The following is a 22,669-nucleotide window of genomic DNA, read 5'->3' as shown; positions in this document are numbered from 1 at the left end:
CTATGAATTAGGTTGCAACATAGGGAAGGACTGCGAACCTTGTACGTGTTGTGGATGTATTTCAGCATAGGAAAGGACTGTGAACCTTATACGTGCTGATTTTGTAGCATAGGGGAGGACTGCGAACCTCGTACGTGCTATGAATTAGGTTGCAACATAGGGAAGGACTGTGAACCTTGTACGTGTTGTGGATGTACTATGGTATAGGAAAGGACCGCGATCCTTGTACGTACCATAAATGGTGAACATAGGTAAGGACTGCGAACCTTGTACGTGTTCACGACCTTGAGTACAGGTATAGACGGTGAACTATGAACGTACTCTCGGTAGACTGAGGATAGTGATTGTAGATATGTATGTATGTATGGTAGCAAGTATGTATGTAGAACAGAAGGGTAACTAGTGAAGTATGGATATGTATCTACGGATATGTACGTATGTGTATGTATTGTATGGCGTTCGATTAACTAGAACTCACTCAGCGTAGCTGACTTTTAGTATGCACGCAGGTGAGCTGATTATAGAGTTAGCATAAGGATGACACACGGCATGGATTGAACGGCTGGCATCTGAAGAAAGAAGTAAAGATGTTTTAAATATAAAGTTTTGTGTTATGGTATCAAAGAAAAGATTTAATGTTTTGTAACAAATGATTGATGTTTTATATTCCGCGAAAAGTTTTAATAAACTCTGATTTGAAGAACTGTGTTTATGAGTAAATCCGACGTTAAAGTAGGGCTACCGGTAACGGGGCCTTACATAAGGACGTCGCGTCTCTGAGCATGGTTGGTCCTGCGGATCCAGTTGGTCTTTGCGCAGACGTCCCTCTTCGAGGTGAGTCTTGCGGGTCCAACCGCGCAGACGTTCCTGTTCAAGGTGAGTCTTGCGGGTCCAACTGGGCTCTGCTGGGACCTACCTCTTTAGCCTTCAACCCAAATTTTTTTGTGCTTTCTCAGAGCCGGCCCTGGGTCGTAATGTATGATTGTATGTGTTTGTTTGATAAACAAACTAAAGATCGAAACAAGCTAGCATGCCAATGTTATGAATGACGATAAAACTTAAATTCAATGAAAATACCCGAAACATCTAGGACGCGGTCATGATTCATGAGGTATGTGATTACCTTTGAAATTTGGTGATATGTCCGTTTATCTAACCAGAGTAAGGATAATTTATACATGATTATATAATCGATGTAATATTCCTTTTTTACTTATTTATTTACATTAAGTATATACAATATATAATATATTCTTAGTTCCTTCCCGTCTGATTTATCTCTAAATTATTTGGAGTTCTAAAATTAATCTCATAGTATTTTAATATTTTATCACGTATATATTGTTAGTTTTAACAGATTTAGTTTAGTTGTGTTTGCAATCAGATTTGATTTAACACAATGAAACCCCAGCAAAAGTACTAAAGTCGGGTTTGACACATGTTATGGATTCACAATGCTAATAGTTAGATATCTAATGGTTTAGTAAATCATGATCCAAAGGGTGTAATGTGTAAAAATATATATTAAAAAAAAAGTAAAGAAAGACGAAACAACTTGTATTATTGCTATAATCAATGTTTTAAAAACCGGTATTTTACTTGTACCGGATTGAGTTATAAAATGGTATAACCGGTTGAACCGGATTATACCGGGAGGTTCAACCGGTTGAATAATTTACCTTGTAATTTTCTATAAATGTAACTTTAATCCAAAAATAACCTAAAACTAAATGATTTTATAACAAAAAGTAATCCAAAAGTTAATCGATATTATAAAAAATAATGTAAAAGCATTCAATATTTAAAAAATAGTTCTAAAGTTTACACGTTTGAATGTTAATTGTTGGGTTAAAAGTAGTTTTGAAAAAATATGGGCTACAAATATCAAAAATTTATCGGACCTAAAACCGGTTTGCCGGTAAAAACCGGTATTTTAGACAAAAACCGCCGGTACGATGTTCTAGCAAACCGAACAAAAATACCAGACTCAAAATACCGGCTTGTTGGGCGAAATCCGGTTTGAATCGGTTTTTAAAACACTGGCTATAATATGTTGGTCAATTATAGTCTTCATCTTGGACCAGCTTAGGATTTCTAAACCGAATTTGGGGTAAAATAGCGATTCAAAAATTCTAACACGTTGACATCAAAGTTCAAAAAATGTGTGTAACATAGATTAATCGTATGTGCCTATTTATGGTTGTGTATATTGCGAAGGGTTGTAATTTTTGTGTGGTATGTATATACTGTGTAATTTCAGTTAATTGTAAGTGTAATGGCCTTTGTTTTATCCAATTTAATAATGGTACTATTTTGTGTATTTATTGTTGTTTATTTATTGATACTTAAAGACAAGAGGAAGACACAATGGATTGTTTGAAAAGAACAGTAAAGATCTATAATTGTTTTATGTATCGTATATGTTCAACACCATACAATCAACAAAATCATTATAAAATGAATGGTAGCTAAATGGACCCTTCCTAATGAAGAGTCAATAAACTACCGTAGAGAGGGTGGAATAGCAACGACGGTGACGAAACTTGAACTTTGTCTTCTCATCTTTCTTTCTAATTTTCTATCCTTTCAAATTTTTTTAATTTGTAAGAAAACAAATCTTCTCATTTTATTCTTTCTTTCTCTCATTTTCTTTCCTATAATGAAACTCAGGAACGGTCTTTTTTTTCCTTCCATTTTCTTTTTAAATGAAACTCGAGAACATAACCATTTTTTCAGTCACTCATGTTCCTTCTCTTTCCTTCATTAAATAAAACTTAGAAATATCATACGTCTATGAATAGTTAACTCACGAGTCACAATACCCTTAAGATACCAAGTGATACACTTACCATTAATCCAGTGAGGGTTGGTATGCATTTCCGCAGTTGGAGAAATTTATACGCCTTACTGACTATATAGAGACTCTTTGGACGAATATAAATCACTCTGATGTCGCTAAATATCCTCCAAAGGTATATCAATATGCTACAAGATATGTCGTTAGTGTGAAACATGAGTGGACATAGCTTGAATTGACTTTGACTATGGTGATGTAAATGATCATGTTGGTAACACAATTAAAAAAGACGACACAGATCATTAATAAATATAGCATGTCTATCAAAGAAAAAAAAATGTCTACCAAAGGAAAAAAAAAACTAGCACCCCTAATTCTTTTCATGCAAACTAAGAATGTAATTAGCATATCAAACCAATAATATATACTCATATATTCCGCTAATAATAATGTCGCATATACAAGTACATAGAAGGTAACAAAATTTTAGTGATAAATGAATGGTAATGTTTTGGAGACATAGTGAAACTAGATACAATGCATCCTTAAGGCCATAAAACGTCGTTTTTAACAAGCAAATATGATTTGAGTGGAGTCATGTCATTAATACCCGGTGGTTGTTTTATATACGAAAACTTAAATCAAATTTATATGTATGCAAAAGGCGTTGTTAACATCAATTTGTCAAATATCCCAACCTTGAGATAAATCATCGATATACTAACATCCACATATACACTAGTATTTAGCTCGCCTAAAAATTCATGCATAACATGTAGAAGTGTAGAAATGACATAATTCAAAATTTTATAGGATGTCACATTCTAGAGGTTGTCCCCGAAAACACTGTTCACAATCTCATTACATAGGCTAAATTGACGAATTTATTCTTTAGGTTTAGTTTTCATTCGTAACGAACTTAGCCGATATCGATCGAATTCGCATCGACTCGCTATTGTATCGCCCATGTTTCAGCGACCGAATAAACAACATTTTAAATATGTTATATTTTTGTGTCATAATTTATACGAGTAAAACTACTTTATGGGCGTTCACATATTTTTAGGGTTTAATGCCAATACCAATACGAACCTAACCAATACCATCCGAATATGTGTCACTTCTATTATAAGGTATCGTTTTGGGCATTCACATATTTACATTTTGGATTTAGTATCGGTGTCGTAGCTAACTTAACTGACCAAATTCATATCGCGCCGACACAATACGACAAAGTTTTGTTACCCAGTTCTATTTGTATAATACTCCACCTCTATCCAAATTAATGTTCATTTTTTATCATAACTTCAACACCTTAAGTCTGTAACATTTTGTTTCTACATTTCATGAACACATTACTTCATGGAACATATCATGTCATGTGACTTAACATGTTAATAAACTCATCATGTACAGACCTTTAAAAAGTTATATACATCAAATTCAAAACAACCTTAGAATGGCACTACCTTATAATATAAATAGAATAAGGGAAAATTCCAAAATAAGCGTTTATGAAAACGTTTTTCAGGTTTTAGGTGTCATTTGCAAGAAATTTTCAAAATAGGTATTATAATCTAGTCGTGACAAGTAGTTTGTATAACCAGTTAAAACTTGACACGTGTCTTTAAACTAACCGTAATGACAGATTTATTAACCATTACTCGTCACGACTAAATAAGTTTTATGCCTCGTAATCAATGCTCACGAGTAGTTCATAAGTTCTTTTGTCGCGACGAGTAGATTGTAAGGTTAAAATAGTCGTGGCGAGTTAATTACTAATAAACTACTGGTGTAGGGAATGTAAACCAGGTAAATTAGTCATTGTGACTAAAGGACTTATGAATTACTCGTGGGCGTTGATTACGAGGCATGAAACTTATTTAGTCGTGACGAGTAAATGATTAGTTAACCTGCTCGTTACGGTTAGTTTAAGAGCACGTGACACTAGTTCTACAAACTACTCGTGTGTAATCATAAACTACTCGTCACGACTAGTTACCTATTTTGAGAATTTCTTGCAAATGACACATAAAACCTGAAAAATGTTTTCATAAATGCTTATTTTAGGAATTTCCCCTAGAATAAAAGATGGTATAGTATTGATCAAGAAATCAAAGGATATAAAATCAAATAAAAATCAAGAAAAATATACCAAAATAATAATAATAATAATAATAATAATAATAATAATAATCCATCATCAACATCATCATCATCTCTTTCCTCTCTGTAAAACACACACTCTCACATTCTTTGCTTCCTCCTTTAAATCACGAGATCCCCATCTCATCTCTTCTCTTCTCTTCTCTTTCTCTTTCTCTTTCTTTCTTTCTTTTTCTATGCTGTAATAAACTAATAATATTTATAATAATAATAATAATAATAATAATAATAATAATAATAATAATAATAATAATCCGTCGGTGGTTGTATTTTAATTACAACCACATCCCTTACTCCAAGTTTCAATCTTTATTATTATTATTATTATTATTATTATTATTACCCATCCAAATGTCGGACATAGGGTTTAATAAACTCACTCACGACGGCGATAACACCAATAAACCAGACTTCCGGGAGCTCAATCTGGGTCCGGGTTCACCCATTTCGCCCTTAAGAGTCGGACCCACAATTAGCACCAGCTCCAGCTCATCCGGGTCGGTTTTCGACAGGCTCCGGCGGCCCACCAACACCCACTCCGGCGAGTTGACAGTCGATAGCTCGCCGGCATTTTCGGTTTCCGTTACTTCTCCGGCGATTAACGTGCTTCCGTCGGGTAATATTTGCCCGTCCGGGAGGGTTCTCAAGACGGGTATGATGGCGAATCGGAGCTCCAAACCCGATGTGTTGAGTTTACGGCAGCATAATTACGGTCACGGCAGCATAATGCGTGGAAGCTCCGGCGGCAATGGCGGCGGTGGGAAAGGTGAAACCCTAACTCCGGCGGGTTTGAATCCGAATCCGAATCCGAAAAGGGTGTTACCGGATCCGGAAGAATTGAAGAGATTAGGGAATGATGAGTATAAAAGAGGGCATTTTGTGGAGGCATTGAGTTATTATGATCGAGCAATTGCGTTATCGCCTGCGAATGCAGCCTACCATTGTAACCGTGCAGCCGCATTGATGGGATTGAAACGGTTGACTGAAGCAGTCAAAGAGTGTGATGAAGCTATTAAGTTGGATTCTGGATATGTCAGAGCTCACCATCGTTTAGGATCTCTGCTTATTAGGTAAGTTTCAAGAAATCTTGAAAATGCTAAAGATAAAGTTTGAATCTCGATAATAAAAATCCAATTTTCTCAGATCTGATTCTTGTGTCTTTTATGCTGTTATTGGATTTTTAGATGAATATTGAAGTATTGAACTTGTGATGTTGATTTAGATCTTAATTGTTTTGTAATTACATTATGGTATTGTTATGAACATATGATGCTGTTCTTGATCGTAATCGAAGATGAAAAATGAGGTTCAAAAGTTGAATCTAATTCATGTAAGCAATGACAGTTTAGGACAGGTTGAAAATGCAAGGAAACACCTTTATTTTAACGAGTACCAACCCGACCCGAACGAGGCTCAAAAGTTGCAATTAGTAGAAAAGCATTTAAACGCGTGCACGTACTCCAGACGGGTACGCGATTGGGGTGGTATGTTAAGGGAAGCCGAAGCTGCTATTTCGTCGGGAGCAGACGCTTGTCCTCAGGTAACACAAAAAGTAGTTTTTGTAATGACTCGTTCACTCATTATTTGTTATGATGAAAACTTATATTTTTATATTATATAAACTTATAGCTATTTGCGTGCAAAGCCGAAGCATTATTGAAGCTCCATCGATTAGACGATGCAGATTCGGTTCTTTCAAGCATGCCTAAATTTGACTCGTCTACTAGCTTGTCTTGTTATCAAGTGAAGATTTTCGGGATGCAATCTGAAGCATATGTTTTGTTTACACGCGCTCAAATTGACATGTCACTCGGAAGGTGAGTTTGTGTAATAAGATGTTTAGTTTATCATTATGTTTTGAAACGAAACGATTTAAAATTAACATTTTTTTAATATCATTTTAAAGATTTGAGAGTGCGGTTGCTACTATTGAGAAATCAGGACAAATTGACCCAAGAAACGTTGAGGTGGCGGTTTTGCTTCAAAACATAAGGTCATTTTGTAGGTCCCGGGCCCGGGGCAATGATTTGTTTAAATCAGAACGATTCACCGAAGCTTGTTCAGCTTATGGTGAAGGGCTTAAATTTGATCCCCCAAATTCAATTTTGTACTGCAATCGAGCAGCTTGTTGGTTTAAACTCGGGCAGTTTGAAAGATCTCTTGATGACTGTAATCAAGCACTTAATTTTCATCCAAATTACACAAAAGCCCTTCTTCGAAGAGCTGCCACATACGTCAAGGTATAAAAGTTCAAGAAAATTGGTTGTTTTAAAAATAAAAAAAAAATTTGTTAATGAATTAAAGCTTTTTATGTTACAGCTTGAAAGGTGGGCTGAATCAGTGAGAGATTATGAGGTTTTGAGGAGAGAGCTTCCCGATAACAATGAGATAGCCGAAGCTTTATTTCACGCCCAAGTGGCGCTAAAGAAATCGCGTGGGGAAGAAGTGTATAATTTGAAATTTGGGGGTGAAGTTGAAGTGATTAATAATCTTGAACAGTTCAAAGCTGCAGTTGCTTCAACTGGTTTGTGATTTCATCATCACGTAATAAAGTTATATTTCTTGAGAAAAAGCGTTGAATTTTTTATGTTTGAAATGCAGGAGCATCTGTTGTTCTTTTCATAACAACATCCGATCTTCAATGCAAGCAGATATCCCCGTTTCTTGACACGTTATGCACTCGATATCCATCTATAAACTTTCTCAAGGTATTATTATTTATGCCTGCATATATTTTTGGTTTGAAAGGTTAGGAAATATTGTTATGTTTTGATTTTTATAATCAAGAAACGTGTGTATACATGCTGGAACTATATGCACATGTTGAAAATGTGATTCGTGCATTCACTTGTTTAAGTTTATAAAGCTGAAAATTTATTTTAAAGTTTTGATTTTATGAACAAGAAGCTGGAATTGTATGCACATGTAGAAATGTGATGCTCGCATTCACTTGTTTAACGATTTTTTTTTAATTATCTTTTCAATGCAAAGGTTGATATTGAAGAGAGCCCTGCAATTGCAAATGCTGAGAATGTAAGAATTGTGCCAACAATCAAGATTTACAAAAAGAGTAATCGAATGAAGGAAATGGTATGCCCGTGTCGAGAAGTGTTGGAAGCCTCTGTCCGTCATTACAGCTTCTAAAGGAATCCAACGGTTACCGGTGAGTGAAGGGCAAAATTGTAATTTCACGTCTACGGAGGGCATAATGGTAATTTTGCGAAATTCCGATCTTCAACCTCCTGTATCAAAACTACATAAAAAAACCCAATAATCTTTTACCATAAAGAGCCAATCTTTCTAAGCCTATGGGAACTAGAGAGGGTTAGATTAGTAATTTACCTTAATCATTGCAGTTGTTAAAATATGAAAATATTTCATTTAATTACCCAAATCCCTTACCTTGGCTCTTATGGATCTTTAGAAAGCGTTTTCAAAACCCCTCATTCTTTTCTTGTCAAGATGTTAGCTTTTTTAGAATTCCCATTTTACCCCCCATTATCATAAGCCTATATCATTCCCAGTTCTGTTGTAAATTACTAGTGGGCTTCATTGGCTTCTTTCTGGATATAGATCTACCCTTTGTGTTATGTGTATATATGTGAAGATGAGGATGATATATACAAAATGAAAAAAGAAAAAAAAAATTGAAGGAAGAATTTGGATGGATAGGCCTTAGTTGTACTTGATTTAGTTGATACTTAGGGGTTTTCTTTTTGTTAAAACTTTTCATCAATAAAATATTTATCTTTCTATTTTTTTTTCTAAATGTTATTTCATTGTTATATGATGGCTTTTGTGTATGTGATGTTTGGAAGTATTATATAGACTTTCATGGCAAAGTGATTGTGCTAATTGCTAAATTTGAGGGGCTTGTGTAAGACTAATGGGTGTGGGGGCTTCAGTGGGGGCTCCAGTAGAGCCAAGAACCAATAATATTATGACGTGTGGCAGAGAGAGAAACTGGATAAGGGGGTGTTGGAGCCCCTGGCCCCTGGTGTGGAGGGGCTTCAGCGAATTTTTTTTTAATTTTTTTATAAATATATTCAAACAACATATTATTAAAAAAACACATAAAATATTAAAAAAAACACACATTAATAAAAAAACACATTAATATCTAAAATTCAAATTACAAAAAAAAACATACTAAAAATGAAGGGATTCACGTGCAACCCTTTTCGACATCTGTAAATACTCATCCAAAGCGTCCGACGAAATGCCGTACGCTAATTGACGGATGGCAGTCGTGCATTTTTGAAGAGAGGTAAAACCGGGGAGACCCCTAGCATCCTCCATTTGTTGAAAAAAGGGATACCGTGCCTCTAAATCACTTGCTATACGCATGAACAATTGTCTGCTCATTCGGAAACGAGTTCGAAAATCCGACTCCTCGTATACCGGTTGAGGGCTAAAATAATGCCTAATCAAAGTATCGTTAGCACCCAATCGATCACGATCACGAGGTGGTGCTCCAACTCTCGGGACTCGAGGTTGCTGAGCTTGATTTTGCAAAAGATCCACCACGGTTGCGGTCAAAACTCCCATACATGAAGAAGCAAATCATCCTCTTCGGAGGAGTCGGAATCAGACGAGTACCACGACATTTTTTTTGTGTTAATTTTGAGAGGATTTTAGGAGGAAAGGTGTATAATTGTGAAATTGAGTATATTTTATAAAGGTATATATTAAAAGTTTAAGAAAATATTTTTTTTTTAATTTAATATGAGCCCAACGGCTCTTTTTGCTAAAATCTAGGTAACTTTCTCTCTCTCTTCTCCCGCTAACCAGCTCACGCCTGCCTCTATCCTCCCGCTAGCGCCCCGCTAGCGCCCCTGGTGGTGTGGTGTTAGCGCCTGGGGGCACAAGCGGAGGGGCTCTAGCGCCCCCGTTGAAGCCCCACACCCCTCAGGGTAAAAAGGTAAAAATATTATGCTAAATTTAAGGGATTTGGGTTAAAAGTCAAAGGGTATGCTGACTTGGTTTCATCTTGAGAAAACAAGACATGTGAAGGGAGTGAAATACATGTGAATACAATGAATGGTGAAAACCGCTTACACAAAACCATGGCCTCCACCATTTACACCATCCATTAGCATTAAATATTGCCTTTTTATTTCAAGATTCTTGATGAGCATTGGTCCCCAGTTTCATGGTTTTGTTTTCAACTTTCTAGGGGTCTCTCATAATTTAATTAATATTTGTTTCATCAAAAATAGTATTTATTATATAGAGGATGGATGAAATTGACCCTAGAGTCAATAGACCTCTTGACTTGTTAAATCATTATTATATAATTTTGTTAACTACACTTTAGTTAGGCTATATGTAGTGAAGGGCTATAAAATGAGGAGGATTTTTAACACGTGACGCCATGTTAGCAGATAAGCTATTTTCATTTTACGGGGTAGGTAGTGGTGTTCCACATCAAAAAGCGCCCCCCCCCCCCCCCCAAACGGTTGTCATTGGTTTATTTAATAAAATACTAATTTTCTTTTAACCCAACCGGCGACAAATCTATGCCCCCCACTCCAAAAAAAAACCACGTATCGTCGGGGGCGGTGTTGTAGCCCAAAATTACCCAAAAACTTGTCGCGCCATAGACTTATAGACTTATGTTATTGTTTCAATCTATTCACTAAAAGTATAACCTCGATTCCATTTTGGTCATTAAAAGTGAATGCACTTTTCCTGATTTGTTAAATCAATGATGGACCCTTTATGAAATTCAAGCATCAAACGTGGACATTGTCTGGTTTGAAATAGTAAAACCTTCCAAACTATCATCCTTTTGCTTTTGTTGGTTTATGATTCTTTTTCTAGTTGGTTTGTTTAGAAATTCCAAATCTTACGACAATTGACAATTCGCTTTACCGTTGATCATCCGGATCCACCAGGAAAAAACATAATCTTTCCGAAAAAATCGAACCCAAGCCAAAACCGAACATGTTTCACAAACACAAAACCGATCCAAACCAACTCATACACACATCAAAATTATACTGATATATGTTTTTATTCTTTTAAAACTGAAACTAACAGAAAACATAGTAGTTTGTAGTTTGGATAAGAAGCAAATGAATTTAATTAGACAGTGTAACATGATGAACTAAAGCAGTTGAATGGATTACACAATAGAAGTCAAAGGTGGGGCACCACATGTTATACTTTTTTAAGTGGGACTCAATTGACACTTGTCAGATACATAAATGATTGATTAGAGGTACTACTGTACAAACTTGAAGGAGCTATAATGACACTTGGGCAGACTTTAAGGGCATATAAAAATTGCATATTTAGTTAACTATGAACCATGATGAGGTGTCGGCTCATTTTAGGTGTGCTACATCCCGACAGTGAAACTTGAAAGGCCCAAAACGTCACAATAAAATTGACAAAAAGTATTGTTTATTGTACAAATAAGTCACGGTTGTTCAATAATCTGGTAACTTGAGGGCTCAAAATTCGTTTTGAGATAAGAAAGCTCGTACAAAGTTTGGTTACAATCGGCTTGTTTGTAAATGAGCCGAGCCCAAGGTGGCGAGGTTATGCTATTTCATTTGTTTGGCTCGTTTAAATTAAAGCATCATACATTGATGTATATAAATTATATATTATCTAGTTTATAATTTTACATTATGTTTAAAATAGTAATTTTTTGTTTCTATATAAATTAATATGTTTAAGATTTATAAAATTTTGAAAGCACGTATACTTTATAACACACTATTTTGTTCTCTTGCACCAACAATACTAAGACTATGTAACTATATTTTTTCAATATGGGGTTCTTTTAAAGTATGTTACTAAATTATTATAAAATAGAAGATCTAGAAATGATATGGTAGTTATGTAAATAATACTCCGTAGTAATATCATAACTCTGAATTAAAAATTAATCATGTGCATATTAATCAAATTGTCTATTCTCGTATAAATGCAATTATTGATTGGTCCCGATAAATAATGAAGAAAAAAGTTATTTAAGTTGAAATATGCTTTACTGATTTGTCATCACTAATATCTTGAAAATAAATGATACATCAAAATCTGTTACCTTTTTTTTTCTGGTCTTGATAACGTATTATGTGTTAGGAGCCACATACATACAAACAAACAAGTGTTGCACACAACAGAAAACAGATCAAACTAAAAATCCTCAGAAAGTTTTGTTTAAACAATTATAAAAAGTTAAAGAGTTAATTACATGATGGTCTTATGGTTTATCTGTTTTATTGGACTTGATCCATAGGTATTAATGCATTACTCCCTCCGTCTCATTATAAGTGTCCTGGTTTGACTTTTCAAGTCTTTGTTTTGCAACCTTGACCGTAAATATTTTTGTTCGTGTCATATAATACTTGACGAAAATTATATCAATGTAAAATACATTTAAAACTCAATCCATTCATATATTTTACATCAAGTATTATATAACACAAACGAAAATATTGACGGTCAAAGTTAAACAAGAAAGACTTGAAAAATCAAACTATGACACTTATAATGGGACTGAGGAAGTATAAACTACATTTTTAGTCTTCATTGTTATTTAAGAGGTTTTATTGGACTTTGCGCGTTGGAGGCTACCAGGTCGTTAAAGACGCGTTTGATGGCCGAACAGGTCGTGAAAGATGCGTTGAGGCCTAACACGTCGTCAAAGACGTGTTTGTAGGGGATATTTTTGAAAACATTTATTTATAAGGACAAAAATGGAATTTCTCTCCATTAATGAAACATTTTGGGAATTTCCCTTAATTATAACCGGTTTGGTAAACAAGGAAGGAAGTGGCAGGAAGTATGCGTTATGATCGAGTGGCCGACTATGGTCTGTTTAGGTTGTCCATGGAGTTTGATTTTAAATGGATTTTAAAATTGGGGCAATTTTCATAAAGAATAAAAAAAGAAGTTTAGGATTCTAACAAGCGGAAATATGATAGCACATTAGCACCGTCACACGTATTAGTGTTGAAACGAGTTTTTAGTTAAAAGTTAAAAATATAATCAACTATTAAAACAAACCTCAGTAACTACTATAATTTACAATCAAAACAACAATTATACACAATAAAATCTCATTCATAGCAAAGCTACTTGTAGCCTTGTAGGGTCTGGAATGATGATAGGTAGGCAAACCATACTTATATACCAAGAGACTGAGAGGTTGCTTCAAGTATGCCCAATTGAAGAAACATATGTTTTGTGTTGCGGTTCTATGACGAAATTATTAACCAACATTGATGGTCATCTGCCATTATTATTGACCAACAATGAGAGTCGAGAGTGTGTGATCGGAGAGGAAGAACCAATCATAAGACGATATTATAATTTAACGTAATTAACCTTAGAATCAACTTATTTTTTTGTCACAGACAAACCACCCTTGGTAGCGGCCATATAAAGAGCATAAATTACATATAAATATCTTAGACAAGTCTTATACGTCACATGTTTTTATAAACACCATTTCATTTTTAAAATAGCGTTTTCATAAAGATCATGTAACTATCTTGATATGAATCACCTAAAGTTATCTCCCATCATAAAATCATAAATGTTCATCGTCGTCTTAGCATCTTTATCGTTCTCGTTTATATCATCATGCAGTTTAATTCTGTGTTTGTTGGTCCATCTTGTTTTCACTCCATAGTTTCATGTCATCACAAAAGCAATGCGGTGTTGGTCCATCGGTTTGACTGAACTTCACATCAAGATGCATCATAAGTTCATAACATCTTTATCGTGTTCGTTTATACCATCACGCGGTTTAATTCTGTGTTCATTGGTTCATCTTGTTTTCACTTTCATGCGGGGTTAGTCCTTTGTTTGACTGAACTTCACATCAAGATGCATAAAATCTGAAACACAAAGAGGCTACCTAATTCCATCATCAACTTATCACCCACTAAGTGAAGAAATACTTGTAGTCGTCCATCGTCAGCATTGGTTCTTGTCTTCAGTTCTGAACGAATCATATCTTTAGACACAATCCATGATCGCAACACAATTCACGCAAGTGTGTAGATCTGTGCCGTCTTTTACAATTTGGAGCCAAGATTATTCTGAATGTAATTTGTTATTCAATAACAAACAAGCATGATTTGTTACAATGCATAATATCTGAAACACAAAGTGGCTACCTAATTCAAATAGACAAACAGATGAGATCTCAAATAGCAGAAACAAGCCTGGATCATAAAACATGTCGGCCATGCCATAAACGTCCCATTTCTGGGCATTTTACAACAATTTAACAAACGAAAACAACTAACGCATGCGATTCTCATATTACTGCTTTCAAATTTAGGCTTACAAATACAATAACAAAGTCACATCCACTCCCTCCAACGATGTAAACTTACCCTCCATATTTTACTGCATAAAAAAATTATATCGAATTAAAGCACAACTAACAAAACAGATACAAACCAACATTTTATTTATTATTTCAAATTCATATGTTGAGACTAACCTCTGCATCATCACCTTTTGTGATCTCCATCTTTTGGTCTTCTGTAAAGAAAATACCGTGTTAATAATTTAAAACAAAAAAGACAAGATATTGCTATTAAATAAAGGGAAAAATACCATAACAATCAACATAACTTAATGTTTTTTCTCGTAAAAGCTGTCTAAATTTAGTTTTTTTTACTTATTTATACTAGTTGAGCAAAGGGTGTTCAATGTTTTGTCATTCCTTTTCCATTTTTTAATTCAATAAGTTAATTATAACAAACAATCTTTCAAAAACAATATACTAAAATACATGAGTGTGGTAGACGACAAGACGTAATTTAAATTAAAAAAATAAAAAATAAACTAAAGACATATAGAATGGTATGCATAATAAATTTAGACAAATGATTGTTATCGCAACCTGTCAATGTAAAACATTAATTCTCAATTCTTTCCTTATGTAGTAAAAAAAATAACAAGTGGAGGGACTTTAATATGTAAAAAATTGTCAAGGGGCTTTTTTAGAAAACAAAGAAAGTATGTTGGTTTTCTTATAGTATTTGCCCTTGATAACAATAACAATAACAATAACAATAACAATAACAAATGTTTAACCTCCATCCTCTGGAATGTCAGAAGTCCACAAAGTGAGATTGTCCCTAAGGAGCTGCATGATTAAAGTGCTATCTTTGTATGATTCTTCACTCAATGAATCAAGTTCTGAGATCGCTTCATCAAAAGCTTGTTTTGCCAGGTGGCAAGCTCTGATAAAACCAATGTTTAAAAAAACACAATTTAGAATAAAGTTTTCATATCAAAAATCAAGATTGAAGAATACCAACAATATCCTTTTCTAAAATTTGTTACCTTTCGGGAGAGTTCATGATCTCGTAATAGAAAACCGAGAAGTTCAAAGCTAAACCCAATCTAATGGGATGAGTAGGAGATAGATCCTCTGCAGCAGTAGAAGCCAACTGGAAGAAATATAAAAGCATAAAGAAATTGGCATCTGCCAATAGACTTGTAAAGCGACTAAATGAACACGAACAAAGTTTGTTCATCTACATCCGTTTAACTTTAACCAAACAAACAGACAGACACAAACACTTGAACGAACAAATTTTCTTGATCATGTTCATTATAACAAATAATGTGTTCATGTTCGTTTTTAAATATTCTAAAATCTAAACGAATGGTTCACTGACATAAGCAAACACAATAGAACACAACCAAACACAAACTAACATAAATGAACAGACACCTTCTAAAAGTAAACGTATTCCAATCATTAAATCTAACACTTAAAAAGTAAACAAAAATATATAATATAATGTTTTTAATAAGTAATTAAAATTGATTTTAATTTATTATTAGTAATAAATAGATTTGAATGGATATTTAAACGAAAGAACATACCTAAACGAATAGAAACAAATGTAAATGAATAAACATAAATGAACACAGATACATAAACAAACGTTCATGATTCATTAGCTTATTTTATGAACGAGCAATTCACGACTGATTCACTGAACATTCGGTTCACCTACAGGCCTATCTACTAAACAGCTAAATAGAAAACGCTACTTACTTGGTAAGCCTTAAGAGACTGATCAGCTGCTTCTTTCTTGTCATTACCAGACTTAAACTCTGCAAGATACCTAAAATAGTCTCCTTTCCTACATTCCATCAAAACCCATAACCAAATCTTTAAAACCTTTCTCTCTCTTTCAGAATCAAATTATGTAAAGATTACATTCTATTATTCTTAGAACAAGTTGCTGCTAGAAAAACACAAAGCCCACAAAACAGAATAAAGTAATAAGAACCAATGACCACAAAAGAATAAAAAATACGGCACAAAAATGTTCTTTTGGACCTATGTGCAACTAAAACTCACATTTTGTAGTAGAAAACAGTGGATTCTCCAGCAGAGGAAGATGGAATCAGATGCTCATCAATCACAGCCATGATATCTTTGCAAATGTTTGACAGCTCTGTTTCCACTTTCTGCCTATATTCCTTGATCCGCTTGACGTTAACTTCATTGCCTCTTGACTCCTCTTTTTGCTCAATGGAGGACAATATCCTCCATGATGCCCTACGCGAGCCCACCACATTCTTGTATCCAACCGAGAGCAAATTTCGCTCCTCAACAGTCAGCTCAATGTCCAACATCGCTACTTTCTTCATGGCTTCCACCATCTCTGAAACAAAGAACAAATCACCATAAGATCATAAAGACTACTACAGTACAGCTTGTGAAAACAGCTTATATAGTTCTGATTTCTGAATATTAACATATTGCATGCTATAAACTTAATTCATTTTCCAAATCATATATGAAATGTAACCCACAGGAAGTGTTGTAGAACTCGCCAGGCACCACTCAGGCGGTGAGGTACCAGTTAGTCATACATTCAAATTTTCACATGTAATTTTTGAAAATTATACATAAATACATTAAACATAAACAACTAAATGTAAACATAACAAAACAATGAGTAACCCATGGTCTGATTGCCTTACAAAACAATGAATAAAAATAAAATTAAAAAAAAAAGTCCGATTTGGGCCATTTTTGACTGATTTGACCAAGTTTGACCGACCACCCATTAATGTGTCCGATCAGGTGAAATCATGAATCACCGATTAATCACGATTTTGTCAATACTGCCAAGTGCCCACAAGGCCACAAATCTAGCTAGATTAGTGTGTATTTACACAGCTCAATAACTATGTAAACAGTCAACGTTTGATAATGATAACTAAGTTGAGATTCTAAATTCAGTACTTTTTAACTAGTTAATTACAGTAACTGATACTCGTATTATTCTACACAATTTCAAAAGGTCAATACCGATTTGAATATCCTAACACAGCTAGAATAATAATTTGACCTCGATTTTAGTATTACATAGCATATAGGCAATAGGATCTAAAAAACCCTAAATCTAGCCACAGCATGTCCACTAAATCTCCAATTAACTTTTCAAACAACTTAATCTTCAATTATAACAATTAATATCCATAAGTCAACCAAGTCTACATATAGCACAAATTAGGGCACCAAAATTGAAATTAAAATTAATGAAATGAAGTGTAAAGAACGGATCTAAGATGAAATAGGCTAACCTTCATAGCGTTCGGCTTGCTCGGCAAGCTTAGCGACATAGATGAAATTTTCGCGTTCAGTAGAAGCCGCCATTGATGCCGATCTTAAAGCTCAGCTGCTGCTACTTTCTCTCTCTATTATTATTAGTTTTTTTTGTAAAATATTAAGAAACGCGGAAGATGCGACTGATGATGTTGTAGTTTATATTGAAATGAATGTTTGTTTTGGGCACCGAAGTTTGAGTTTTTTCGTTTTGGGCACTAATGTTCGTTTAGGTCTCGCACGTCGAGGCGTGAAGCGCGTACGTAAGTCAGATGCGCGAGACATGGCTCGATATACGACTAAGAGCTTGTTTGGTTCATTCAGATCTAAGCCTCTGTCTCATTCATCAACAACAATAAGTCTGAATGATTTAGACCTAATTTTAATCATTCAGATTTTTTCTGTTTGGAATCAAACGGTCTAAAGTCTGAATGAATCAGATGTTTACATCTGAATTGTTCCATTCAGATGTAAATAAACATCCCCTAAAAGAGTTTTACCTGTAAATAGAAGTTTCGCTTTGCTTATCTATTTTAATATTAGTATAATGTTGATCTTGGAGTCATAATATTACTATAGTCTACACATAACTCGTTGAACTCGACATAACATTACATGCGAATATTTTTTAAATCCTGATTTTGCCGGTTTGCCCAGTTGATCCAGAAGTACATGAGTTTTCTGTCTGAAGGCTTTGATGCGTTTTTTAAACGCATCACATGCCTTGGTGCCTGTTAGAACTAAGATGACAAATGACCAGAACGCACTAATTGAAAATAATATTCGAGGGAAATTTGATATAATAATATATCAGGTTTCATGGTTATACAGGTAGTTTTTATATAATTTCAAAAAAAAAATTACCTACATACATCATTTGATTATGCCGATAATTTTTCTTGTAATTTTATTGTAAATACTCAAGTTAAAGTTCCTTGGTAAAGGCAAGATCGTTATTGTTTTATAAACCAATGAGGCCAGTGAAGTGAATAGATATGGACGACTAGGTTCGCATTAGATTTAATGTGATGATTAACTAGATCGCTTATGTATGTGACAAATACAAAATAAGTTATATTATTTAGGAGACTAGGTATGAAGTTAGCAATCGGTGACAAATTTTTTGAACTAGTAAGATTGGCTGTCAAAGTGAAGTTGTAGGCCTGATTATGATTTATATACTTCTTTGTGTAAAATACATCGACTCGACTCTAACAAGACACAAGTAAAACAAATTGATAAGTTGTAAATGGATTGTAAAAATAATATGCAAAGATGAAGAAGCTCAGGGACTCCAAACGCTATTTAAGAGGATTAATGATGCAATGGAAAACGACAACAAGGACCTACAGGTGTTGACGTTAAGGTATGGCCACCACTCATAGTGCGCCACGTTGGACACTCTCAGAACGTGCTATTTTTTATAATAGCATTTTGGTCCCTATACTACTGACACTTTGATGCGTCAATTTACAACTTTAATCCGAAACTTTTTCTTATTTTAATAATTCTCTATTTATTTAATACGGCATATAAAAAACACTTGATTGTTTTTCCTTTTATATTAAAAGGTTGTTTAGTTCATTCAAATCTGAATGAGTCATATCTGAATAAGTCTCTGTTTTATTCAACAACAACAATAAGTCTGAATGATTCAGACCTAATTTTAGCCATTCAGATGTTTTTCTGTTTGGAACCAAACATTCTGAAGTCTGAATGAATCAGATGTTTACATCTGAATGGTTTCATTCAGATGTAAACAAATTGCCGCTAAGAGCATTCCCATCTTATTCACTATCTTTAAATTCAAAACTACACTAAAAACATTATATTTTTTCTAAAATATAAAAAGTGTTCACTCACAACACTTTAAATCACTCTCTAAGTTATAAAAACATCTCTCAAAAATTCGCGTAGAGTCACTGCGTTTTGTTTTAGTTCCAATACCACCGTAACAAAAAACGACCGACTGCCAATTTTGTTTTAGTTCCGGTACCTTAACGAAACCGACTGGATTCGTGTTGACTTATCGTCTCGACGCCCCCGAGACCGACAACGCTTGAGTATTACCACCAATCATATTTTACCGACCTGCCCCAGCACAACACGCCTGATAAAATCCTAGTTAATTAGTAAAGGTGGAAAGGTCAAAAGAGGGCCAAACTTCCTAAAGTCACGCCACTCCATGACTTAACCGAAAGTGATATTGTCTCGATTCTCATGTGTAATCCCCGGTTTACTTTACTCATTCTCCACATATGCTTTCACTTTCTACTTTTAATGTATTAAATCAAATTTTTTAGTTAAACGAATGGTCCATAAGGTTTGTCATAACTAGTATCAGGTTTAGATCTAAATTTGAGAAGTAACAAATTTAGGATTTCTAGTTAATTTTTGTGACACTTATGTTACGAGATCTAGCACTAATGTCTGTTTACTTTTTACAGACAAAGACCTATGTGTCTTGCAAATAATGATATTTTGAGTATTAAAAATTTAAAATCATTATTATACTATTTATTTCAAAGTTTCATCTTTTTTTTAAAGGGTGATTTTTTTTTTCGTTTGTTGAACATGAACTCAAGAAGAATTAAAGCTTGATTTTATGGTATACTTCTTTTTAAAATAAATATCGAAGTATATAAAAGTCATCAACATAATAAAAATTTTCAAATTTTTATGTTTCATTGGATGCAATTAGACGTGCACAAATCGGGTACACTTGGAAAACCCGAACCAGTTCGGAACCGGTTTTTTTCTCACCGGGTAGGAAATGGCACCGGTTCCAGTCAGGAACCGGTTCGGTTCCCGACCCGAACTGATGCCCCGAAATGCCAACTTTTAGGAACCGGGTAGGGTAGGAACCGGGACTGGTTATTACGTAAAAACCGGTTCCACCGGTTTTTTTTTAATTTCAAATAATATAGCCGTTACAAACCGGTTCCAACGGCTATATAGCCATTTTTGACCGTTGGAACCGGTTTTTTTTTTACTAAAAATAGGTTATTTACCTTCTATAAATAGCAAGGTATGGTGTGTGCTTGTTAAACCACTTCCAAAACTATAAAACACACTCCAAAACACAATTAAGCTTAAACCGACAACAAATGGCAACTAACGACGACGTTGTTATGGTGATCGAAACAACACGATGCCCCGATGTTTGGGTTCATTACGATTTGTGTCTCATGACCGACTCACAAGAGATGGCTCGTTGCAAATATTGCTCGAAGTTTCTTAAAGCCGTGTCCAACTCGACATTACGAAAACATACGAATAAGTATTGTCGAGAGAAAAGAAGTTTGGATGCTAAAAAAGCGGAAGTGGGAGAGTCCTCCAGCTCTACAACCCAAGCATCTACCGCCGGTGACAACGCTTAATCGTTGTAGAACGCCGGATTAAAACGACGGACTTTTTTTTAGTTTAAGTTGTTATGTTTAGTATCGTTTATGTTTTAATAATGTTTGTAGTAGTTATTGTTTGAATAAATAAAATGTTCGTCGTTATTAAAAAAGTAACAAAAAAATTAATCATGACTAACAAAAGTAGTTATTATTAAACAAATCATAACTAAATATTAGTTGAACTTGTTACAAATAATTTACTAAAACAAATACCAAACACAAATTACTACTCTTCTTCGTCTTCACCCTCGTCTTCGTTATCGGAAGAAAGGCCGTCCTCCGCCTCCTCATCATGAATAGGACGCTCTATTGGTATTTCGTCTTCAAAGTTTGCCTTGTGTTGTACCCGATCCACCGCATCCAAATGGTCCTTTAGGCAAATGCAAACCTCTAAAGACTCGGGAGTTAATTTTGTTCTTCGCATTGATAATACTCTCACACTAAGAGAAAAAACCGATTCGGAAGCAACCGTTGAGGCTTGTACGACAAGCAAATCACGAGCCATGGCGGATATAATAGAAAATTCGTTTTGTTTTCCTTTCCACCAAGCCAACAAATCAATATTGCGAACATCGTCGACCGTTGCACCCTCAACATAGTTTGCTCCACTATATCGACCAAGTTCGCTAGTTGATGTGTTTCCTCTTTGCCTCTTAGATGCCGATTCACGAATCCCATTCATCAAGTTTATAAGTAGGTCCTTGCTCGGCCTACTAGTCGTTGTTTTTTTAATAAAAGACAATCTCGTGCTTGGATCATATAGTTGAAAATAATGGTCATAAAGGTCTTGAAGGGTTTTGTTAAACTTTTCACACGCTTCCGTCGACAACTTCGGGTCGATCTCGTGCATACCCATGTTGTCGAATATTTCTTCGATCGTTCTCTCAATCCCATTAACATTCCAATATGGGTTTAAAGCGGCGGCACAAGTGAAGACCGGCGGTATGTTTTCAAAATATTTTAAGAACTTTTCCTTCATACACCCAACAATATTCTTGCATAGTGTGTTCTTCTCCTCAAACTCTTTAAAAGTACAAGACATGTAGTATAATTCTTGCAAAACCCAACAACTAGTAGGGTAATAGACCCCCGATAACTTTGTTGTTGAGTTTTTGAACACGTCAAGATACCCCAACAAATAACCGACATTGACCCAAACACTTTCCGGAAGCATATCGACCTCTCGTACGTCAACAAGATTGTTATGAAAACTTTGTAGAGTTTGCCGTTGGGCGAAAGCACACTTGAGCATATGACAAGTTGAGTTCCAACGGGTTGGAACATCCCAATTCGGCCCTAAATACTTTCTTTCAACCGACTTGCAATAATTCTTATATTCAAGATGTCTTCTTTTACCACTTTTGAAGACATCTTGTAACATAAGTCTAAAAAATTTTAAATCGTCACAAATGTTTTCATTTTCGAGACCTTTTTGAACAACCAAGTTGATGATACGTGCAACACATCGAACATGAAAAAAATCCCCGAAACAAGGTGGTGAATATTTAATGATAAATTTTTCGGCCGCCTTAGTATTGTTTGATGCGTTGTCAAACGAAATCGAAAATATTTTATTTCTCAAATTGTAAGTCGTTATAACTTCATCAAGCAAGTCAAACAATTTTTCGGCGGTATGTGGGTACGGGAAGTTTTCAAAAGCTATGGTTCGTTTCATCAATTGCCATGTCA

At 34.7% G+C, this 22,669-nt stretch overlaps 2 protein-coding genes across 2 annotated transcripts; one reads left to right on the top strand and one right to left on the bottom strand.

Annotated features, from left to right (window-relative positions):
• The first annotated feature begins 5,298 nt into the window (after positions 1-5,298).
• Positions 5,299-8,690, top strand: LOC143549422 (TPR repeat-containing thioredoxin TTL1-like). The gene is made up of 7 exons (XM_077040321.1): positions 5,299-6,033; positions 6,308-6,503; positions 6,593-6,780; positions 6,870-7,203; positions 7,283-7,487; positions 7,565-7,671; positions 7,955-8,690. The coding sequence occupies exons 1-7, from the start codon at positions 5,315-5,317 to the stop codon at positions 8,105-8,107; spliced, it is 1,902 nt and encodes a 633-aa protein (XP_076896436.1). The 5' UTR covers positions 5,299-5,314; the 3' UTR covers positions 8,108-8,690.
• A 5,464-nt stretch (positions 8,691-14,154) lies between these two features.
• LOC143549421 (14-3-3-like protein D) lies at positions 14,155-17,701 on the bottom strand. Its single transcript, XM_077040320.1, has 7 exons — positions 17,555-17,701; positions 16,320-16,626; positions 16,011-16,098; positions 15,287-15,393; positions 15,035-15,183; positions 14,436-14,476; positions 14,155-14,338 (listed from the first exon to the last, which is right to left on the bottom strand). Exons 1-7 carry the CDS (start codon positions 17,625-17,627, stop codon positions 14,336-14,338), a joined length of 768 nt encoding a protein of 255 aa, XP_076896435.1. The 5' UTR covers positions 17,628-17,701; the 3' UTR covers positions 14,155-14,335.
• Between the last annotated feature and the right edge of the window lie 4,968 nt (positions 17,702-22,669).

The sequence above is a fragment of the Bidens hawaiensis genome, unplaced genomic scaffold (genome assembly GCF_021521415.1).
Source record: "Bidens hawaiensis isolate Kalapana, Puna unplaced genomic scaffold, B.hawaiensis_p1.1 tig00015556_1, whole genome shotgun sequence".
NCBI lineage: Eukaryota > Viridiplantae > Streptophyta > Magnoliopsida > Asterales > Asteraceae > Bidens > Bidens hawaiensis.
This window is presented reverse-complemented; position numbering and strand designations above follow the sequence as displayed.

Bases quoted from the DNA above. Each gene is read 5' to 3' on its own strand.
- LOC143549422 (XM_077040321.1), top strand. From the start codon at position 5,315: ATGTCGGACATAGGGTTTAATAAACTCACTCACGACGGCGATAACACC. The intron at 6,034-6,307 runs GTAAGTTTCAAG...AAGCAATGACAG, and splicing joins TTAGGATCTCTGCTTATTAG to TTTAGGACAGGTTGAAAATG. The intron at 6,504-6,592 runs GTAACACAAAAA...ATAAACTTATAG, and splicing joins GAGCAGACGCTTGTCCTCAG to CTATTTGCGTGCAAAGCCGA.
- LOC143549421 (XM_077040320.1), bottom strand. From the start codon at position 17,627: ATGGCGGCTTCTACTGAACGCGAAAATTTCATCTATGTCGCTAAGCTT. The intron at 16,627-17,554 runs GTTAGCCTATTT...TCTTTGTTTCAG, and splicing joins GCAAGCCGAACGCTATGAAG to AGATGGTGGAAGCCATGAAG. The intron at 16,099-16,319 runs GTGAGTTTTAGT...GATGGAATGTAG, and splicing joins ACTGTTTTCTACTACAAAAT to GAAAGGAGACTATTTTAGGT.